The sequence below is a fragment of the Thunnus thynnus genome, chromosome 6, assembly GCF_963924715.1.
Source record: "Thunnus thynnus chromosome 6, fThuThy2.1, whole genome shotgun sequence".
NCBI classification, from domain to species: Eukaryota; Metazoa; Chordata; class Actinopteri; order Scombriformes; family Scombridae; genus Thunnus; species Thunnus thynnus.
In genome coordinates, this window is record NC_089522.1 from 6,512,571 (window position 1) to 6,533,892 (window position 21,322).

The 21,322-nt window shown below is 40.3% G+C and overlaps 1 protein-coding gene across 5 annotated transcripts in view; it reads left to right on the top strand.

The window, feature by feature from the left end:
- LOC137184084 (plexin-A1-like) overlaps positions 1-21,322 on the top strand; it is a 264,898-nt gene that overhangs the window by 150,327 nt on the left and 93,249 nt on the right. For 4 of the 5 annotated variants that reach the window (XM_067591429.1, XM_067591425.1, XM_067591428.1 and 1 more), the window contains one exon: positions 5,768-5,882. In XM_067591429.1, coding sequence (XP_067447530.1) covers positions 5,768-5,882 — 115 coding nt within the window. Of the gene's footprint in view, positions 1-5,767; positions 5,883-15,921; positions 16,024-21,322 lie in introns of all 5 variants that reach the window. The other variant, XM_067591430.1, reaches the window with a different exon arrangement.

Genomic DNA, 21,322 nt, shown 5'->3' on the forward strand with positions numbered 1-21,322 from the left:
AGCAGCGCAGTCACTTACCCAAGCCAGTTGTCCAGGCATTGACAGCTCTACTGTAGGACAAGTCTCCACTGCCCAAGTGACCCAGAGGAATGCCACGATGTCAACGCAGGTGACAGCTCGTGCGTATACATGTGTCTTAGTTTGTGGGTGTGTATCATCGAACTCGCCAGCGTGCATACACACGCCTGTGAATGTGCACGCACACGTCCCTGCAACAAGAAATCGATAAACCCCGGGGTTAATAGTGAGGAGGAACTGGCTCACCAGCTCTAGTAACAAACATCAGACTGTTAGCATAACCTCAGTCCACCCTTCTCCCCATGGAAATCCACTGGCATTGATTATAAACCTCACACTGCAGTTCAGTCTAGTCTCACTAGCTTATCACCATATGAACCCTCTTCTATCACTCTGTCACTCCAATACAGCCGATTTTGAATATAACCCTCGAAAATCTGAATAAACCAAAGACAGAATGACAAAGGCAGAGCAAGGATTAGACTGAAATCCAATGAAAAGTCAGTCTTTTCAGCAGCAGAGTGGCATTGTGAGCTAAACAATTGCTTTTGAGTTTAGAGGACCCAGTTTTAAACCTCCATGGTGTCTCCTTAGTGTGGGGTTTTTACACCAGACTCCTCAGATCACTTGTTGGTCAAACATTGTAGGTGATATTGTAATATGTTCTTCCTTTGACTCTACTGTTAAAAAGTTTGATTCTTAAAAAGGTGTTTCAGTCTCCACCAACTCCTGAAAAAAATATGCTGATGCTGGAGAGTTACCATACAATGGGCTTATTGGAGTTTATTTGCTAAAAACAGCTGCCTGCTACTGATGGAAACTTTCAATGAGAGATGTGGGGGTGAGCCATGCATTAATTACTGTATTGAGTCTGTCATTCCCTGTAAACAAATAAAACATTTCCCTAAGAATAAACCTTGGGTGACAAGGGAGGTTAAAGCTGCTATTAATAGGAAGAAAACGGAATTCTTTAGTGGTGACAAAGATAAGATTAAAATTGCTCAAAAGGAGCTGAAAGCATTAATCAAACAGGGTAAGTGTAAATATAAGGAAAGGGTTGAAGGACAGATGTGCGAATAGTAAAACAAGCAGCCTTTGGAATGGCATGAAATTTATTACTGGCTATGGGACCATTAATCCCAGTTTCCTTGGATCTGGATAAATGTAAATGAGACAAACCAGCTCTTTCAAGGTTTGATGAATTTGATTTTTCTGCTTCTCATGAGAACATCCTCTCGTCTCTTTCCTCTGAGGACTGTAGCCCAGCTATTGTTATTAATATTGATGCTGATGAGGTTCTACAGCTGTTAATGCGCCTTAAGGCTAACAAGGCAGCAAGCCCCGATGGTTTCCATCCACACCCCCTGAAAGTCTGGGCTGACCAGTTGTGCGTAGTCCTTCATTTAGTTTTTTTCTTTTGTCTCTGTCTTCATCAAAAATTCCAGTAATGTTGAAAACAGGACAACATCTTGTCTTGTTCCAATCCCCCCCTAATCTTAGACCTATGGCCCTGACATCACACATAATGAAATGTTTTTGAAAGGGTTGATCTGGGTCACCTGAATAGACAGGTCTCAGTCTTTCAAGGTCCCTTGCAATTTGCATGCAGGAAGGGTGTGGGAGTAGATGATACACTAATAATAATAATAATACAGTTCAACCACACCTTTTGTTTAACAAATTGATGAACTTTAAACTACAAAACACAACTATCACTTGGGTCTTAGATTATCTCTTGTCTCAACCTCAGTTTGTCAGGCTTGATAACAACATGTCTGACATTATCTCAACTAAAATAGGAACTCCACAGGGCACCGTTTTATCCCCCTAACCAAGGCAATGACCTGGCCCACAAAAGAGAGGTTGAATCATTTGTCAGCTGGTGTGATACATTTTTTTTTAAAAATTGAATGTTGGGAAGACCAAAGTGTTAATTATTGATTTCAGAAGGAAGAAGGAGGAGGTCTTCCCAGTGATAAGTAAGGGTCAGCAGATAGAAATTGTCCAGTCTTACAAATATCTTGGTGTCTACCTGGACAGTAAATTAAACTGGAAAAAGAACACTGATGTTGTACACAAGAAAGCTCAGTCAAAACTGTTCTTCTTGAGGAAGCTTAGATCCTTTTGATATCAGCGAGAGGCTTCTTCCTGTTTTTTATCAGGGAATCTTAGCTAGTGTCCTCTTTCATGCTGTGCTCTGCTGGGGGGGTTGGTGGGGGTGGGGGGGTGGGGGGGCAGCATCACTGCGGATGATAAAAACAGGATCAATAAGATGATCATAAAGGCAGGCTCAGTAATTGGCCTTACCCCAGACTCATTTGAGATCACTGTAGAAAAGAGAACAAGGGCCAAACTAAAAGCGGTTTGCTATTTTGAAGGCCATCCATTACACAGTGTTTTTTATGGACTCAGAAGCTCATTCAGTGAGCGACTAGTGATGCCTCAGTGTTCTACTGAACGACTCAGAGGGTCTTTTGTTCCAGCAGCAGTCAGATTTTTTAATGAACACTTTTAGATGTGGTCTAGATTCATAGCACCTTTGAGTTGTTAATCATGTCTCAAACGGCTTTTTATGGAGTTCAGTATCTCTCCTCCCTGGGAGGAAGGCTGTACCATCAGTGTATGAATGTGTGTGTGAATGGATGAATGTTGGCATGTAGTGTAAAGAGCTTTGAGTGGTCAGAAGACTGGCAAGGCACTATATAAATGCAGTCCATTTACCATCTATATTGTTTGTTGTCTGTATGAGTTGAATTGGTGGCAAATGAGTGTCCCCACTGGGGATTAATAAAGCTGTCTAGCCTAAATGTACCATAAAACCAAAGCAATGAACTTTCTTTACGTATGTCATTTAAAGGGATAGTTTCTCAAGTAGCTCATCTCACACTTTTATTACGACTTAATATGTTTTGGGAAATACTTTTATTTGCTTTCTTGCAGAGAGTTAGATGAGAAGATTGATACCACTCTAAGACATGAGAGTGGTATTGATCTTCTCAAAATTTCAAAAACCTAGAAACAACCTCCTGCATTTTCTCCATAATCATTCTACTGTGAAAAATTGTTAATTAATGAAGCTGTAAGAAAAATGTGTGAGCTTCTGGAGAAACCCCTGGTTGTGATTTAGCAAAAAACATTTTGATTAGAAATTCACTAGAGTTCAATTTGCAAAGTCATTTTCATTGTAAATATGATTTTAACTGCTATGAAAAATACTTTTGAGGCTGTTTCCCCACAAATGTAGCAGAGCATTTGTAGGATGAGCACTAAAAAGTAAAATATTAACACGGCAGACAGTCAGCAGTTCTGTGCAATAGCGTGAAAAATAATTCTGAAGAGTGATAGCTGGATGATGGACATATACAATGGACATCACAGGATCCCAGTCAGTTCAGTAGGTGGATGGGAGTTGGAAAGCAGAGCCTGTGGGTGTGTGGGGGTTGAGTTGTAGGAGGCCTGATTGACTGCAATGACAGTAATAGGAGAGAGGGCTGACATAACTTATAATTAGAGCCTAGTTTTCTTCAGCCAGTTAAGTGAAATTAAGCTCAGAAATGGTGTAAAGACTACAAAGACTTGTTTTAGTTGAAAGAACATATCAAGGTCTTTTAGAGTTACCCAACGTGTACTTCTGTCAGTCTCTGTAATTAACAGGTAGCTTGTTTTCAGTATCTTTAAACTTTACAGCTTAAATTAAGTGGTTTTTCAGCTTGCCAAGAGCTTGTGCATTCCAATGACAAGAATATGACAATAAAGATTGGGAAGTGGAGACTTGTTGTGTGATTGACAGAAAGCAGGGAGATGTAATACAGCACTGATATGAAAACACTTAAGGAAATTATGAAACAGACTATATGAGGTTTTCATGTCCATAAGGAATCTACTGTATTGGTGCCATTATTAAGGTTATTTTTACTTTTTCATTATGACAGCAACACTGTGTTACATTAAACAACTAATGAACAACTGTTGATTTTTCTTCTCACTTTGACAATTTAAAGACCTAAACTAACCTTTGTATTTTTACACAACCTTTCCTTCCATCGTTTTTTTTTTCCTGGTAGCCATGATAGCCTTGTTTTTGTCTGGTAATCCATGCCTGAATGTGTATATATTCATTTTGCTTCCTCAACTCCAAGGAAGAAAAAAGTGTGTTATATAAAAACAGGCTTATCTTGGTCTGCCAGCTTACTTCACTGTAAGCCTCCAAGCATGGAGAATAAGAAGGGAGGAGTGGATCGCCAAGGATTCTTCCCTGTTCTCTCTCGGCTGTTTTCAGCATCCACCCTGGCCTCTCTGACAGCTGGAATAAAGTCTTAATGCATAAGGCCACAGTTACACTTGTCATTCCAACATGATTTTTGGAGATTTGGCCGTAAACATTTGATGTTGTGCAACTGCACCGATGCATGTCCACGCATGACCTGTCAGTGTGTGATATGCGTCCCCCATCGAAGGTTTTCTTTTGATCTGTGTTTCCACTCTTCCTCCACTTGGCAACAGTTCTCCACAAGCACATCATATCTAATCTATGATGAATCCAGGTCAAAGTGGCTGTGTTTCCATCAGTGCAGGTTTATGCTAGTTATGATGATGAAATTATGAATGAAAGTTGCAAATTTTTTAATGAAATTTCTTAAATTTTGCACTGAAGTATTTTGAGGTTTTTGAAAAAGATGTTTACTTGATAATGTTTGTGTTTGTCCTAAGTGCTGCGACCACAACCTCTGCTTTAAACATTACACACCACTCGTTGCAAGGTAGATTTATTTGAATTTATCCTCAGATTAAACGTGAAATATGGCTGACATTAAAGAATAATGACTTTCCCAGCACATTATACATGGAGATTTTATAATTTATCTATGTGTAGTGCTAAAACAACCAGTCAATTAATCGATCAGATAAGTTAATGGTTTGAGTCAATTATCAAGCAATAAATGCTTATCATTATGCCTCCAGCCTTTCAAATGTGCTACTTTTTTTGTAAATTTGTAAATAGAATATTTGGAATCTGGGAATTTGATGGATATTTTTCACTATTTTCAGACATTTTATCGACTAAACAATAAACAATGAATTGGACAAAGCAACTGACAGATCAGTCGATAATAGAAATAATCATTGCTTTGTGCTGAATTGAGGAAATGTATTTATTGACTTATTTTAAGTAGTAAAATTACTTCTTAGAAGCTCAATGAGCAAAATTGCATTTACAAATATGAGAAGGGAGAATCATTCAGTAACACATAGCAGTCATCACACACACAGACACACAAATACACAAATATTATTACAAAATATCTGTTAGTACAATTTTAAAGTCTCTCAGAAGCTTGAGTGTCTCTAACTTCAGTTTGTGTTGCAGTTCATTGAAATCAGCCTTAGGCAGTTCAGAGCCGTCTGAGGAACTTTTTAAGTTCTGCAATACACATGGCTTTTTAATTTGGACTCAACTAATTCATTATTAATCTGTACACCTGATATCTTACAGTTTTTTGCTGTTTCATCTTGGTTTCTTTGAAAAACAAAAACAGGGTAGTTAGTTAGCATGAGCAGTGATAGCCACCAAGGCTGACCAAGCAAAGAAAAGGAGAAGGGAATCTCAGACTTCATCAAAAAATTGAAAGAAAAAGACATCACTCTACAAATTTGTGGAGTTTAAAATAAAAAAATGGCTGGTTATGCTGTAAAAACGTTAACCCCTCACCTTTCACTCCTCTTTCTCTCACATTCTCACTCGCTCCAGGTGCCTATCCTGTGTGAATGGAAACTTCCCCTGTCACTGGTGTAAATATCGACACATGTGCACGCAGGATGCCAGCGACTGCTCGTTCCAGGAGGGACGAGTCAACACCTCTGAGGTGAGGGTTTGAGTGTTTGTGCACACACACACACACATGCAAAGCCCATAGAAAACCACACACAAACATCAATGAGCACATGTAGTTAAACATGTTCTCACAAACACAAAGACGCAGATTCAGAAGCACAGACGCGACACATGAATAAATTGAATATTAATGCATGTGCACGCATGCACACACAAGTATATATAGTGTCATAGTAATGCCAAGGGTGCAGCTGGGAACATTTGAGTGTGTGTCTGTATGAATGATTGCTGCTGTGAGTGGCCCAGCAGCAGCTGTTGTACTCCAAGCAGCGCTGGATTTATTCACTTATAAACAAGTTGGGGTGAATGAGTATGCAAATGGAAGCACACACTACCATACCAAATGTTATATTTGCATGAGAACCCTCATCTATCCCTGACCTGACTCACACGCTCACACGGTCCCTCCATCTCCATCTAAGTCTCTGATTCTTACTGTCTTTAGTAGAAATTCACACAGACAAACACAAATTAACTTTTGTATCTTCAGAAAGATGCACTTAAGGAGCAGCCGCCTTCACTCCAGCTGTTTAGTCTATTTAAAGACAAACACTGAGTAGAAAATGACTTTTAAAAGGTGATTCTCTTTTCTTTCCTCTGACAGCATAGGTGAAAAATCTTATTGTATTCTATCAGAGTAACACTTTATGTATTGGATGGATACAAATACACACTGTCTCTCTGTCTCTCACCCAGACCTGTTTCTGCCTCTACTTACTTTTTACTTTTCTCTCTGTCATTCTGTTGCTCACTCTCTCTTTCTTTGAAGAAAAAACTGAGATGATGAAAGGATTTAATCAGAAAAAAAACATACCGAGGGATCAAACTTAGAGTATTCGGTGTGGCTGGGCATGTAGGAGGTGTGTGTATTTGTGCGTGTTTATGTCTGTGTCATGTTTAAGTTTATATATATTTAGAGGGGTGTGTGTCCATGTGTATGGGTATTAAAAATGTACATATCATGATGTATGTTAAAGTGTAATGATGGGTTTAGGGGATTGTGTGTGTGTGTGTGTGTGTGTGTGTGTGTGTGTGTGTGGGATGGATAACACTTGACTCCACACACCCTGTCATCACATGTTACACCCTCCTGTAAACACACCAAGGCTGACATCCATCCTCATCTCGTTTGCCAAACAAATTCAGCCTTTTCCTCTTTTTTTTTATTTTTTTTATTCCCTCCTCTTTTTTATTCTGATGTACGATCTTTTTGGTGCAGGCGTTGCCATGGCTACCAAGACACTTTGAATGTCAGGGGGGGTTTTGCTGAATTTTGAATGGCACACACACACATCAGTACCATCACCGCATCCTTACTTGGATTACTGTTATTAAATATCCTGATGTATCCTGACCAGGTAACGTTTTGTAGCAACGCATATGCACACTTGAGCCAACAGCAGTGGTTTCATCGTTACACATTTATCTCCTCTAGCCTTGATTTTGTTCAAATTTGTCAGTTCGTAGCCCCTGCTGAAAGCAATATTGCCCATCTCCGCTGCCTGAAAAAAAAAGTTTCCCCCTGTGTCATTAGCAGACAGTTTCCAAAGTGATTGAATTCACACTACACTGGTTATCTTCCCAGAGGCATTTGTCATATTTCTTGAGGCTGACTTCACTTCATATCTGATAAAAATCACAGCATATGTGAATCTATGCCACAGGTAAATGAAAAGGAAAAAAAAAAAAAAATCACACTTTTTCTTCAGCGTGTGTGTAAACAGATAACCGCTAGTGTATAATTTTTTGCTTGCTTAAAGTAAATATAATTCTCCGCTGTCACTTCCTGGATATGTAAATATATATAAATCAGCTGTGTTGTGACAGCAGATAAACAGAGAGGCCCATTAGGGGCGACCAGGCAGAAAATTGCTAGAGTTGGAGAAACACTTGAGAAGGCCATCAACAGAAATGTGCATAAACACAAACAATGAGAGAAACAAACACCAGGACAAACAAACACAGAGACAAACAAATTTGCTCTGCTCCAATGAATCCCAGCATCGGGGCTGGTGGAGCCGACTGGGCCCAGGGGTTGTTTCAAATGACTTCATTCAGATTCAAGAAAAAGAAGAAAAATAAGGCAATAATAAAAAACCAACAGAAAAAGTAATAGAAAAACAGGTTTGTTTGCATTTATTTTCCCGCCTGCAAGCTTTGCTGCTTATTCATTTGTTGATTGCAGTTTGCTGGCTTGTTAATTAAGCCGTTCATTCATTTTACATGGGGTTGCTTTTTACTCTGGATGTTTCATGTCCCAAATATGAATTAATGCAGGAGGTGACTAACAGTAGAGACACAAAATGGCTGCCGAGTAACAGCCTCAGATAGGAAGGGACTTATTTTTCTGTTTTTATGTATGTGTGTAAAACTCTATAACTCCATGCAACAACAATTTAATTGTTATTATTGATATATAGTCTTCAAAAAAAAAAAATCAGGTAGCACTGCCATCTAATATGACTGTGTTGAGAAAAGTACAGCCTAATAATTACTAGGTACACTAGGAGGATAAAATAATCATCGCCATGGTAATTTTAAGTTGTAAAGTGGAAACAATGCAGTGTTTTGGTGTCTGATAAATCATTAAACTCATTTAGACCAGTTTTTTTTTTTCTATTCATTTACTCCTAGTTTAGGAAAGTGTAGCTTCTAAAGAGTGTTTATTTAGGCTTGATGTGTTCATTAAGACGTAGCCTGAGTGAAGGTATCTGAATCTGTCAAAGTAAATGCTTGTTATGAGCCGGTGCTTGTTCTGCATCAGTCGTTCTGGAACTGTTTATTTTACTATCGAAGCACTGACCTTTTCACTGTGTGAAGCTGCAACTCACCAGCTCTCAATGTTCTGTGTGATCTTCTTTCTGTCTTTCTTTTCTCTCTCTTTCCTTTTTTGTTCTTTCTTTCTTTCTTTCCGCCTTCCTTCATTAATTGTCTTTATATTTTTCTTACTTCATTCCTCAAATGTTTTCTCCCTCTATACCTTTCTTTTTCTTTCTTTCTTTCCTTTTTTTTTCCCTTTTCCTCCTCTTTTCTTTTCACCCCCTCCCTCTTCCTGGAAGCCTGACCGCATTACACTCAGTGAACTACAGTATAGGTCCATGATGCATTGCTACTGCGCGGGGGATTGAACCCGTGGCTTTGTAGCCTAGCCTCATTGATAATCATTAGCAGGCTGTGTTAGGCTCTAGATGAACAGAAGGTGAATATAGATATGTGGATCAGCGTTAGCCTTCGTACCGCTAATTAGAGGATGAATCACCATGATGAGTGAGTTGGTTAGACGGTCGTATGTTTTTGTCAAGTCACGTCGCTGGTGCGAGAGCGCATGTATGCATGTGCACAAAAGCATAGGCCACAAGCCAACCTCTCTACACACTTACTCCCTTAGTGTCACTGCTTATAGCGTTCTATACGGGTTTCCCTTTTTGATCTTGAACCCACTGAGCTCTTCCTCTTGTTCATCCACTCCCTCAGTCCCTCAACAAGTCAATTAGAAAGAGCCAGACACCCTCTCTTTCTGTCTCCCGGCTAAGGTTTTTCACAGTTGCAGCTTTCTTTCCATTGTTGCTGGTTGCTGGAGCTCAGGCTGGTACACAGCTCTGAGTTGCCCAGCTCGGAGGCTCTGTGGCGTGGGCTGGCACAGAACAAGCTTCCCCTTCTCCCTCTAGGTCTTTCTGACTGGGGGAGCTGCCTGCCACTGATAGACTCAGCTGTGTGTGTGTGTGTGTGTGTGTGTGTGTGTGTGTGTGTGTGTGTGTGTGTGTGTGTGTGCGCGCGCACACACGTGTGTTAATTATTCAAAGTGTATTAAAGCTTAAAGATGCATCTCCAGACGCCTCTCTGATCGTTGGCATGTTTAATGGAGAGAGACAGATGAGATGAGAAGCGAAAGGTGGAGCATCCACAATAAAACATACAGGGAGGAGTGTGGCAGTGGCCTAGTTATTAGAGAAGAAGCAAGCTTGCTAAAACAACCAGGGGCCTCGTTAATGAAACTGTGTGCACAGTCCATACGAAATATTAGGAAGAATGCCTTCTGCAAAAGAAGACAATTAATAAAGCCATGATTACAATTTCCAACATGTAGGTTTCCCTTTAACAAATATTAATCAGCCTGTAATTTGGCGCACAAGTGACAAATCCAGCCTTTGTCAGTTCCACATACATGGTTAATGAAATGCATATAAACCAAATCTCTCTAGAGGAAGGTCAGAGGTCATTATAAGATGCCTCCAATTAAGTTTGTTTCAGGAAGCTTGTTTTATTTGTCTTATTGTTCTGGAATGATGGCGGAATGGATGGTGCATTTATCCAAATTGCTCAAGGCCAGTTTGTCAACAAGCTTTGTGAAAATTAGCATTCATTGAACATGTGGTTTTTTTTGTTGGCATACTTAAATAAGGCTTGGAAAAAAGATTCAAAAATTCGGCCAGGAGTAAATTTGAAAAAGGGCGGAAGGGAAGATATAATATTGCAGGAAGGACATAGATGAAGGAAGAAGAATATAACAATAACAAGCACAGGGAGGAAGAGTCAGGCTGGTGAAGTAAGAAGGAGAAGAGAAAGACGTCAGTGTTTGAAGGAGCAGCATTAACAAAACATTGAAAATAAGGAGAGGAAGGAGAGTGCAAGCCGGTGAAAAGAGGAGAAGGATGGAGGATGTGAGAGATGTTTAACCATTCAGGAGATGAAAGGATACTTGAGGGTCGTGACACCACCCGTGCTTCATGTCTCCTTAGTATCTACTTAATAATTCCATGTCATTTAGTTAATGCTATCTGCCCTAGTTTCTTCCTTTCTCGAAGCTCTGCTGCTGAAAAGCTTTTAATTGCATCATATGTTTGTCGTTAAGATTATCCTTAGAGCTACAGAACTTTCTATCTGCAGTACAGAAATAGGAAATATTCTAATGTCACTGATGATTTTCTTTTCTTTTACATCGTTAGTCTTTACTTAGCTTCCATTCATTGCTTCTCCCACACAACAGGATAGATGTAATATTTTTTGTGTAATAAACTGAGCCTTATGAATCCATTAAAAAGTCTGTAAATTAGGACTTGTATCACTCCTGTTTTTCAATCAAGTTACTCATCTGACCCCACTTCTCCCTCATGCTTAAAGCTGGAATGCAGGACTTTTGTCTCCCCCTTCTGGCAATGAGAATAATTACAAAAACACTGTCGACACGTTCTCTGCCATAGCCTACTCCATCGCCACTGTTGCCACTGTAAAACGGTGGATAAATTGTTTTGAGCATCACACAACCCCTGCAAAATGGAGAGAATTTGATTAATTTGGTTGGATTACATTTGGGAAGTCCAGAAGAGCTGCACTATTAAATTATTTTATCCCCGTTCAAGTTAGCACAGAGCTAACCGGAAGTTAGCTCGGCTGATGGAAGTCTGCATTCATGCATTCATCTCGCCGGCAAGGGAATGCTAAACCAGATACCAGATTAAAAACTCTGATATACTGTGAAATACAGAGAGATTTGGCAGTGATAGGCATAATCAGCATGATGTGAATTTGTGTGGCAAAAGCTGGAATGTAACAGATGTTTATTATATGTAAAAGTGCCGCACTGCAGGTTTAAGGCTTAATAAAACTCATTCCACTGTTGCTCTGAAGGCACAAGAGTAATCATATGTGGGAAATGAGTTTTGGAAGAGTTTTGGAATCTCACTGGATTCAGTGGAGTTGAATGGCCATCAAACTGTTGAATCATGAACTGAGGAGGAGAAGAGGAATTAACAGGGCTATCGGTGCTCTTCAGTCCATTGTTCTACAGTATGCTTGCAGAAGTTTGTTATGAGTTTGTTTGTTGTCTAGTTGTTACCAGTTACTTCTATCTGTGTAGCAGCAAAGGGAATACATTATTACTCTGTTGAATTTTAACCACTGTGTATAAGACTGGGTCGTGTTTGGAATTTTTTGACTATGGTGTCAGTAAAATATTGATACCAGGTATCGAATACCAGTTACCAGTACAGATACCAAAACAATACCCTACTTTGAGGAATATAAAGACTTTTTTTACAATGCATGAGATGGCCAAAACAAAATAGCATAAAATTAGTGTAAAATGACCAACATCAGGACATATCTGATTTAAAAATGTATAAAGAAGACCTGACAAAGCATTCAATTTTGATACAAATGCTCCAAACACATTTTAACAAACAAATGCTTGGTCTTGAAGATGTAATCACCCCCAAGGACGCTCAAATTCACACTCAGAATTATCTCGACAACAATTTTTGACATGTGTACTTGATCTGGTGTCCATGTTGGTCTCAACCTTTTTTTTTTCTTGTGCATGATTCAGATAATACAGGTTTAGTTTTAAAAAAAGGGTTCTTCACTAGATGATTCATTCCAGTACATAAAATACAAGGTTCAAGCAGTCTTTTTATAGATGAATCATATAGGATCCTTGTATAAGACATGCTGTCATAGCCATATCTACACTGTTCCCATAGGTTGGCTATGTTGTAGCAGAGTAAATTCCTTTGAGTTAGTTTCCCCTTGAGATGTGTGGAAAATGGTAATAAGTTGCTTTGATTAAAAATGATGAAGGTAATGCACAGACTTACACGCAGAACTTACATCGAAGTTTGGAAAAGTAGGTAAAATGGATGAATTTTTCCGTGGCTTCCAATAAAACTGTAATGAAGTCAAGACGTTATTTATGTTCATACGTTCATTTAAGTATCAGCATCTCAGTTCGTAACAGTATGAAGTTTTTCTGTGTTTTATCTTTACCGCTTCACTCGCCTCGCTCCATACCCCCCGTAGTAAAAGGCGGCAAGAGTGGGTGGACACTCCAAAAGGCTTCTAACACAGTTCAAAGTGTCTTTTATTGAACAGAAGAGCTCCTAGTCTGGTGCGATGGGTGCCTGCCCTCCTTCCACCTGAGACTACGACGGAGGATGTTGCTTCATTTGAGCAAAATAGATGAAAAGTTCTCTTGTTGAAATGAAGCACAAGGGATGAGTCACAAACCTAGAATAAAAGATGAAACAGGACTTGCGAAGAGAAGCGATCTCTTTCAAAAGTTTATGGCCCCGGTGAATTTGCATACAAGATAGAGCTGTATCTTTTGTTGTGAAGTTGGCTGTGTTGTGCATCGCTTAAACTTTTCTGACCTAGGACCTTTGGGACCAAGAATCTAATTTTCTTGTCCCAGGACTAATGGAGGAACTAAAACCCAAGAACATGAAGGCAGATGATGGGGAAGTCAGTACACTTATCATGAGCTTTTACACTAACCTTGAAAGGTCGGCCGATTCTTAGGTGGGTCACAGAAATCTCTTATTATTCACTGGGTCATGGTCTAAAATGGGTTGCGAGACTGCTTTTGGTCGGTTCCCACATGACAAGAAGCACTTTGTCATTTTCCGCACACAAGACAAAACTAAATTCATCAAATCTTGATCCTTCGGGCTGAAATGAAAAATATCAGTAGGCTGTATTTAGTTAGGCCGTCCCGAATAGCGTTTTGTTATCTGTCATGTATCTACCGTGTCACCCTCAGAAATACACACTCACAAACAGATTGTGTATTTTTAGAGGTCCTATCGATCCACTAGCTGATGCTTATCGGCTACATCCTCCTCTTTGACCATCCAGACCTGATAGCATCCAGATAGACACACAATCACACTTGGTCATCAGAGATAGCACACAGAGCACTGCTATTCTAATGGAGACATGTGTGATGAAGAGCTCTATACAGTCTATGGAGTAGAGGTCTTTCCCCCGTAGGCACGCTATCTTTTCTGTAGCTTGCTACAAGTCTAGAAGTGGAACTGTTGGACACATGCAGACCAGGCTCAAACAGTATTAGAAAATGTATGCTTTTTGTAAGGTTTTTTGGGTTTTGTTGAGGTCTGATCCATACTACAGATCGTGGTCCTGGATGACCATCCCTAAACTCCTCAGACATTTCAGCGGCTCACAAAATTTGTTACAGAAAATCATATTGAAAATACAAACTCACCAGATAGGAGGTAATTCTCCCAGCAGTGTACTTACAGTAGCAAAAAACACAAATTACTCTGACAGAAGAAGATCCTCTTTCTACTGTAAAATCCACACAAACTATGTAAAATCAAAAACAGACCAATAGTTTTTTGCCTCACCCACCAACTGGAATGTTGTTCAGCAGCAGTGCACCACAAATCCAGTGATTTTCTATATCTTCCATGATATGACAATCCTAGATCAGAGATACAGTAGGTTCTTTCATACAAGGTAATATAAGAGTTAAAAATAGTAGTCACATAAAAATGAACTGTACTTTTGCTGCTTAACACCACCCTCCTGGTGCTTAATGCGGGTTGAATACAAACACACTATCACACAACAGGGATTGATATGTCCAGTTCATATAAGCTTCTTTAGTTGCACTCTTGTCCCTGGAAGGTCATTTCTGTGAAGAAACTTCCAGTGCAGAGGAAAGGGGTGCATTTTATGTTTGTGGTTTGTTTGGAATAACAGAACAAGAACAAAAGTTAAAATGAGGTGCTGAAATGATAGAGCACCACCTAGAGAGACCAGAAATGTCATCAATCTTAAAACTATTCTAAGTAACCCAATAATTGATCCGTTTTTGGACGAACAAGTGTTTTCTTCAATTAGCCTTGGTCATAGGGCTGAAAAAGGTCCTACATTGCTAACAGTACTGCACATACTCAACCAGACTGCCTGAAAGCAGTACACAATCCACATATGAAGCATCATTATTCTGTAGCAGCAAGAGCCAGAAGACTATGGGTAGCACGACCCGGCTGCTGTGCTGATAAATATCTGTTTATGTCTGGCCTTTGTTTGACCTCTCCTCTTGGCTTTTTACATAAAAAAAGATGCACAGGATTCACTACATAGACAGCCTCTAGGGAGGATGTTATATTGTGTAGCAACTGCTCTGAGTATAGCAGAAATATCTGGATGTCGTGATGTATAAGCTGATAAAGCTCTCTCCGTTTTGACCTGTCTTCATTTTCTATGGGGTTGTAAGAGACAGGCACTGATAAAGAAAAAGAATTTGTAAATGAGGAGAAAGAGAAGGAGAGATGTATCTACATGGGAGGATAAAATGTTTGAGGAGATCTATACAGATAGAGCCTTATGACCTGTCTGTGTGTTGATTGAATGGAAAGATCTATAGGGATTAGTAGCATACACCATTGTACATTATTGTGGTGTTCTCTGCTCTCTGTGTGTGTGTGTGTGTGTGTGTGTGTGTGTGTGTGTGTGTTTCTTTCTTATGGATTTATTCTCTACGGGTATAACTATATTAGTGTCTAAAACTGAGACATTGCTCATGAGATGACTCTTCCTCTCTCTCTCCTCTGGGAAATGTGGTCATAATATCAGGTCCTTTCCTTTCTCTCTTTGTGTGTGTGTGTGTGTGTGTGTGTGTGTGTGTGTGTGTGTGTGTGTGTGTGTGTGTGTGTGTAACAGCACTGGTCGATGGGGTCTTGCCCCCTCCTTTCTGAAATGGTTCATTGGACTGTAACGCTAATCTGTGGGGACCCTCTACACTGTGGTGACCCCCCCTGACACTCACACACATAGACAAACACACAGAGTCCCTCATCCATCATACTCGGAGGTTGTCAGCGCCTCAGTGAGGTGGCCTCATGGGTGACAGCCACCGACCAATCCGGGCTCTGGCCTCAGCTCTGACATCATCGTAGATGTGATGTCTCCATCCAGATAGAAAGTAATTAGAAGTGAAGGAAAGAGTGTAAACAGATGATATGATGGCCTTGGGTGTGTCAGAGGTAAATATAGATGAAGTAAATGCCATATTTCTTTCTGTCTCAACCCTCATATTAATTAACTTTTTTTCTTTCTTTCATTATGTTTAACTGGCTCACAAACAGCAAAGCATCAGGATAGTTAAACTTTCTAAACATTATACACCTGCCTCTGTGCACAAGTGTAATGTGTGTTTCTCATCCTTTCATTCTCTGTCTCACTGGCCCCTCTGTTTGTTTTGATAGCTCTCTCACGTTCCCAGTGTTCTACTCCTAAAACATCATGTCCCAATGAGTGAAGGAGGAAGGATAAAGATGACAGAGTAGAAAAAGGGAAAGGAGAAGCAGGTGAGGAAAAGGACGCTATGGAGAGAGGAAAAGTGATGTATGGAGAGGCAGTAGAGCCTCCTAGTCAGTGGGAGTTCATGACTGAAGGTATAATCCCAGTTAAATAAACAGCAGAGCAGCCAGAGGGCAGGAGAGAAGATCAGATGAGGGTTTAGTAAGAAAGTGCTCCATGGAATATTCTTTATGGCTTAAGTGTAGGAAATGAACATGACCTAGGATACAACTCTCTTAATGGCCACCAAAGAGGTGGTGAGAGGAGGGTGAAAATTGTAAATGCTTTCATGCCTGTGTCCATCTAAAATCTTGTTTTTTTCAGTTCTGAGCTAACTGACCACCAGGCATGAGTTGATGCCCCACCAGGCCTGAGCATCAGGGAACTTTTAAAAAAAAATGTATTTTAAGTTCACTAAACTGTAGCATAGCTCCTTGAAGGAAGAGCTTCGTATGTAGTGAGTGTTCAATCGAGAGAGAGAGAGAGAGAGAGAGAGAGAGAGCGTGTGTGACGGTGAGCCTGCAGCGACCGGAGCAGAGAGGATGAAGTTAGCAGTATAGCTGTGAACGGCGCAGCGTGTGTACAGTTCAGGCTATTTGTCGGTGAATAAACGCTACAACTCCTCAAGACCTAAACCGAGTTCCCACGTCTTGCTCGTTTCTGCTGAAAACAAGCACCGAGACCCGGGGAGACATGAGAGCAGCTGCTCGCTAACAGCTATGTGTGTTTACAGCAGAGAGCAGGAGAGAGGACACACTCTGCCACTCTGTGCTGCAACTCCACCGCTGCTGCGGACGGTCACGAAGCAGACACTTTCAGTCTATAATTGTAGCGCCTGTTGTCAGAATAATTATTGATAACACTCTTAGAGTTTTTTTTTTATTTGATGAATGTGGGCGCTGATATGAGAAAATGAACTAAAAGGGTTTTATTTATAAGTCATCATTACAAGAAAATAAATTTTGACTTGTCATAGCAGGAAAAGCAGTTGAAACTAATGATGTTAATGATGGCTCTGTTTCATTTAGTTTCAGTATTCTAGTGAGCACAATACTTGGGCCTGATGCATCCAGAATGAATGCAGGCATCATTGTTGTTATAAATTAAAGCTGCTGTGAGACAGAAACACCCTATAATACCTCACATAAAAGTTAAGAGCTTTCAGTGCACATACTGGCATTTCCACATATATCTAATTTCTTCCAATGTGAACAAACCACAAACTCCAAGATCAGGCATGTTTGATACACAGTATGAATTTGAGACATGTTTTTGTTTTTTTTTTCAGCTCAAACACACTTGGGAAGTCAAACATATTCTGAAAATGTTGCCTCGGGGTCCAAGGAGAGGTGCTGTCTCGAGCCTAAAGATACCAAAAGCAAGTGACAGAAGAGTAATAGAGATTTTAAATTGGGAATATCGAAGACAAACTCAGACCAATTCTGCTGAAGGCTTAACCTTCCTACCTTTGATCACAGTGTCTGTGTTTTTGGCCCCAAGGCTACTGTAAAACATTCCAACTTACTGCACAGAGCCAGAGGGCAAGATTTAGCTTCGGATCGGTGTGTGTAGTCGTACGCGCGCGACGATCAATGTGAATGTGCTTGTTTTGTGCTTTTATTTTATGTGCATTTTGTGTATATCTATCTAAATGTAACATAGTTTGTGTGTGTGTGTGTGTGTGTGTAGTGTGGGAATTAGTTTGGATAGATATAAGCGGTGTGTATGACTCCCATGTCGCAGCGCTCCACCCCCTGCCTCCCTCCGTCGGGAACTTGACCTCCTCGACTCTCATCCCCCACTTTAATAAACGAGTGGATGGCTCCCAAGACCTCGCCTCGCCTCCTCATCTCCTCCCCTTCTTCCTTCTCGCTTCACCTCTCCTCACCCTTTCTCATCCGATGGTTTATCTCTGCTCACCCTCTGCATCACTGTTCATCCCTCACTTACACTGTAGTAAATCTAGAGTGTGGGCGTTTTGTATTGGGGAAGTTTCCAGCGGCCGCCGGGGGCAGACTGGTTATACTGGGAGGCTCGTAGGTGTGAAACAGTATGAATGTGGAGAAGACGGGGCATCAGCTCAGTTGACTGTTATCCCTGGGTAAAATTAAGGTTACAAAACAAGGCAATGAGAGAGAGACAGAGAGAGAGAGAAGATGTAAAGATCAAGTGTGAGCGAGAGGAAGAAAGAAAAGAGAGGAGGGGAAAAAGCGAAGGATTAGAGGAATCCCCCAGGTAGAAGAGATTGTTGTGTCTCATTGTGTCGTACTGCTCCGCTATCTGATGCAGACTCAGCTCTGACACCTGTCACCACTCCTAATGAAACAGCTCCCACAATCCTCTGCTTCCAAATCTTTTGTTCCCTCCTTCCTTTGTGTGCGTGTATACGCGTGTGTGCGTTACCCTCTCTCTTTTCCCTTCATGTGATCGCGAGTCTTTGCGCCGTATATATAGGCCTTATGTGGGATATTCCTTTGCATGTGTGTTCATGCATATGTGTGTGTGTGTTGTACACATTATCAAGTTCCTCAGAGGAATGTGCTTTTTATCCTGACTCTGATGCATCAGTAATAAGGAAGAGATCTTAGGAGAGTGTGTGTGTGTGTGTGTGTGTGTACATATTGTTGAAGCAATAGGGACCGGCAGAGAGGCACAGATGTGAAGTGGTTTCAGTGTGTGTGTGTGTGTGTGTGTGTGTGTGTGTGTGTGTGTGTGTGTGGCAGCCAGGTAGGATTTCCATGCGACAATTGGAACAGATGCTCGATCGTGGTCCTTCCAACATTAACAATAACTGCTACTTCAGACTAGATACTCTGCCATCTAGTCAGAGTATCTAGTCACACACACACACACACACACACACACATATACACTTTCCCTTTTCCTTTCTCAGCGTCTTTAGTCCTGTTTTCCATTTTATTAGAGGCTAGAAGCAGTTCATTAGCGGTCTGTCGCCATCTGTGAATACTTTAAACTTTAACTGTCAGCCTCACTAATTGACAATCTGCTTCACTGGGCTCACTGGCATTGAGTTGATCTCTTCTCTGTCTGTGTTTCCTTATTTCTCTCCTCCTCCTCCTCCTCCTCCTCCTCCTCTTCTCTCTACTCCATCGCCACATTCACATTATGTCAGATTCTCCGTAAATGTGAGCTTCTGGCTGGGAAAAAACCTGTTCATCCCAGCCTCCTACTGGTAATTACAAGTAGGATGTGAGAGTTTTCACATTATCCAACTGGTAATTTATGTTCCAACATAAAATGGAACAAGACAAGTTGGCAAGAATATCAGTTACTATCAAGTTACTGTTCGAAACATCTAAATGACACAGTCTGCTACTAAAAACAGGCGATCAATATATGTTGTAGTTAATTTACGGTTTGTTTTAAAGCTGCGTTAATTGATTCTTTTTTTTCGGCCACTTCAGGGCAGCAGAATGAATTGAAAACACAACACTAACATACGATCGCCTTATTATTGCCTCATTTTGCCAGCAGCTACAGACCTTCTCGTTAAAAACAGGTACCTGCTGAGGCTGGAAACAAGTTTGATGAGAGTGGAGTTTATGTTCGCAGAAACCAAAAGACTTAGCTAAAAGAAGCTGAAAGTTGTCAGATGGGTTAGCGTTACACATTGTACATTCTACCTCATCCACTCTTTTATTTCTTGTGTTTCATGTCATGTCAGTACCCTTTTTAAACTGCAAACATGTCAAACTAACACTTTTGAAAATGCTCCTTGTGTCAAATAATCTCCACATCTTGCGGTTTTCCCCTGCACTCTCCCGTATGGCATCAGCGCTACCACCTCTGGGTGTTGGAGAGTGCTCTATTGTCATGAAGGGAACAGAAGTGTCTCTAGATGCCATTACGGCCAAATTTCTCTCTCCCCTCCTCATCCTCTCTGCCGTTCCCAGGCCAATCTGCAAGTCATTACCGATGCTCCATTAGACAGTAGCTCAGCACAGAGCAAACTCATATCGAGCTCACTCTGCAGAGTACGAGGCTGTGTGGTTTTACTTTAGGTATTCATTCCTGATTAAATATAATGCAGTTTCCCACTGATTTATCATTTGATATAAACGTTCTATCCTAATAGGAAAATTATAGTTTGCTTAATGGTGCTAAAAGTGTAATATGATTAAATTTATAAATTCTAGTTTGGTATTTGTACGGTCTTTATGATTATTTACTGTGTCTCCAGATGAATACCAAACACACATTAGAGGATATTAACTATTAACAGTGGTAATTATAGCCTTTATGATATTGCAGAAGCTCATTTTATCCACTTATACTGCTGATCATGTCTTAACAAGTCACAGTCTTTTAGTCAGTTTAGAGTTTTCTACAAACAATAACTTCACCATCTTTGGACAATACATAAAAAGCAAATATTATCAATAAAAACACAATTAAAGCTTGAAATTAGTTCTATTAATGAGTGAAATTCTAAAGTTTGTGCGACTTTTTTTCTTGCTTTGAGAAAAAATAAGAAGTTAAGACTTCTAACCTACTGATAGAAAATATGCTGTACAGTAAAAGTAAATACTGCAGTACCAATCCCACATATGAATGTATTGAAATGTTATGGAACCAGTTAACAACCCAGCTTGACATACAAATTCATTCTAGCACATGAGCGGTGATGTTGCATGGATTTCAGCTGACAGCTGCATGTTGTCTTTTGATTTACTCAGGGCTGAAAAAAAAACAAAACCCTTAGAGATTTCAGTTATTTCCCTCCAATTAATATGGTGCAAAGCTACTGTTCTAGCCAGTTTTTTTTTTTTTTTTGTAGATTGAAGAGCAGCGAGAAACTGCTGAATGGAAGCGCTGACCCCCCAGTCGTCTCCCTTTTCTAATCCGCCAGACTAGCTGTTTTACAGTACAGCATAGTAGAATTAACACTGCCTGTGTCCCTCAGAGACGCTGCCTCAGGCTTTCATTTTTGTCCACACAGAAAGAATTAGAATATCCTTTGGTGTATTCTTTTAGGCAAAAACATGCTTAATATCCATAACAGCCTCATTAATACTGGGAAGGGTTTGATTCCAAAACGCCATGTACTCATCTTGACAAGTAACTGCCACATTCAATATTCAGTGGTTTAGAAATAGGACATATTGATCCTCAAGAGTCTTGATAATTTCTAAGTGAGGTTTTAGGCTGCCTGATTCTTCAAACGTGTTCCACCATGAGAACAAAGGATGCTGGAACAGTGTTTTATGTGGTTGGATGCTCTTGGGAGGAATAACAGAGTGATTCACAGTCATGGACATGAGGGAGTTCTGTAAGGCGGTGATGCCA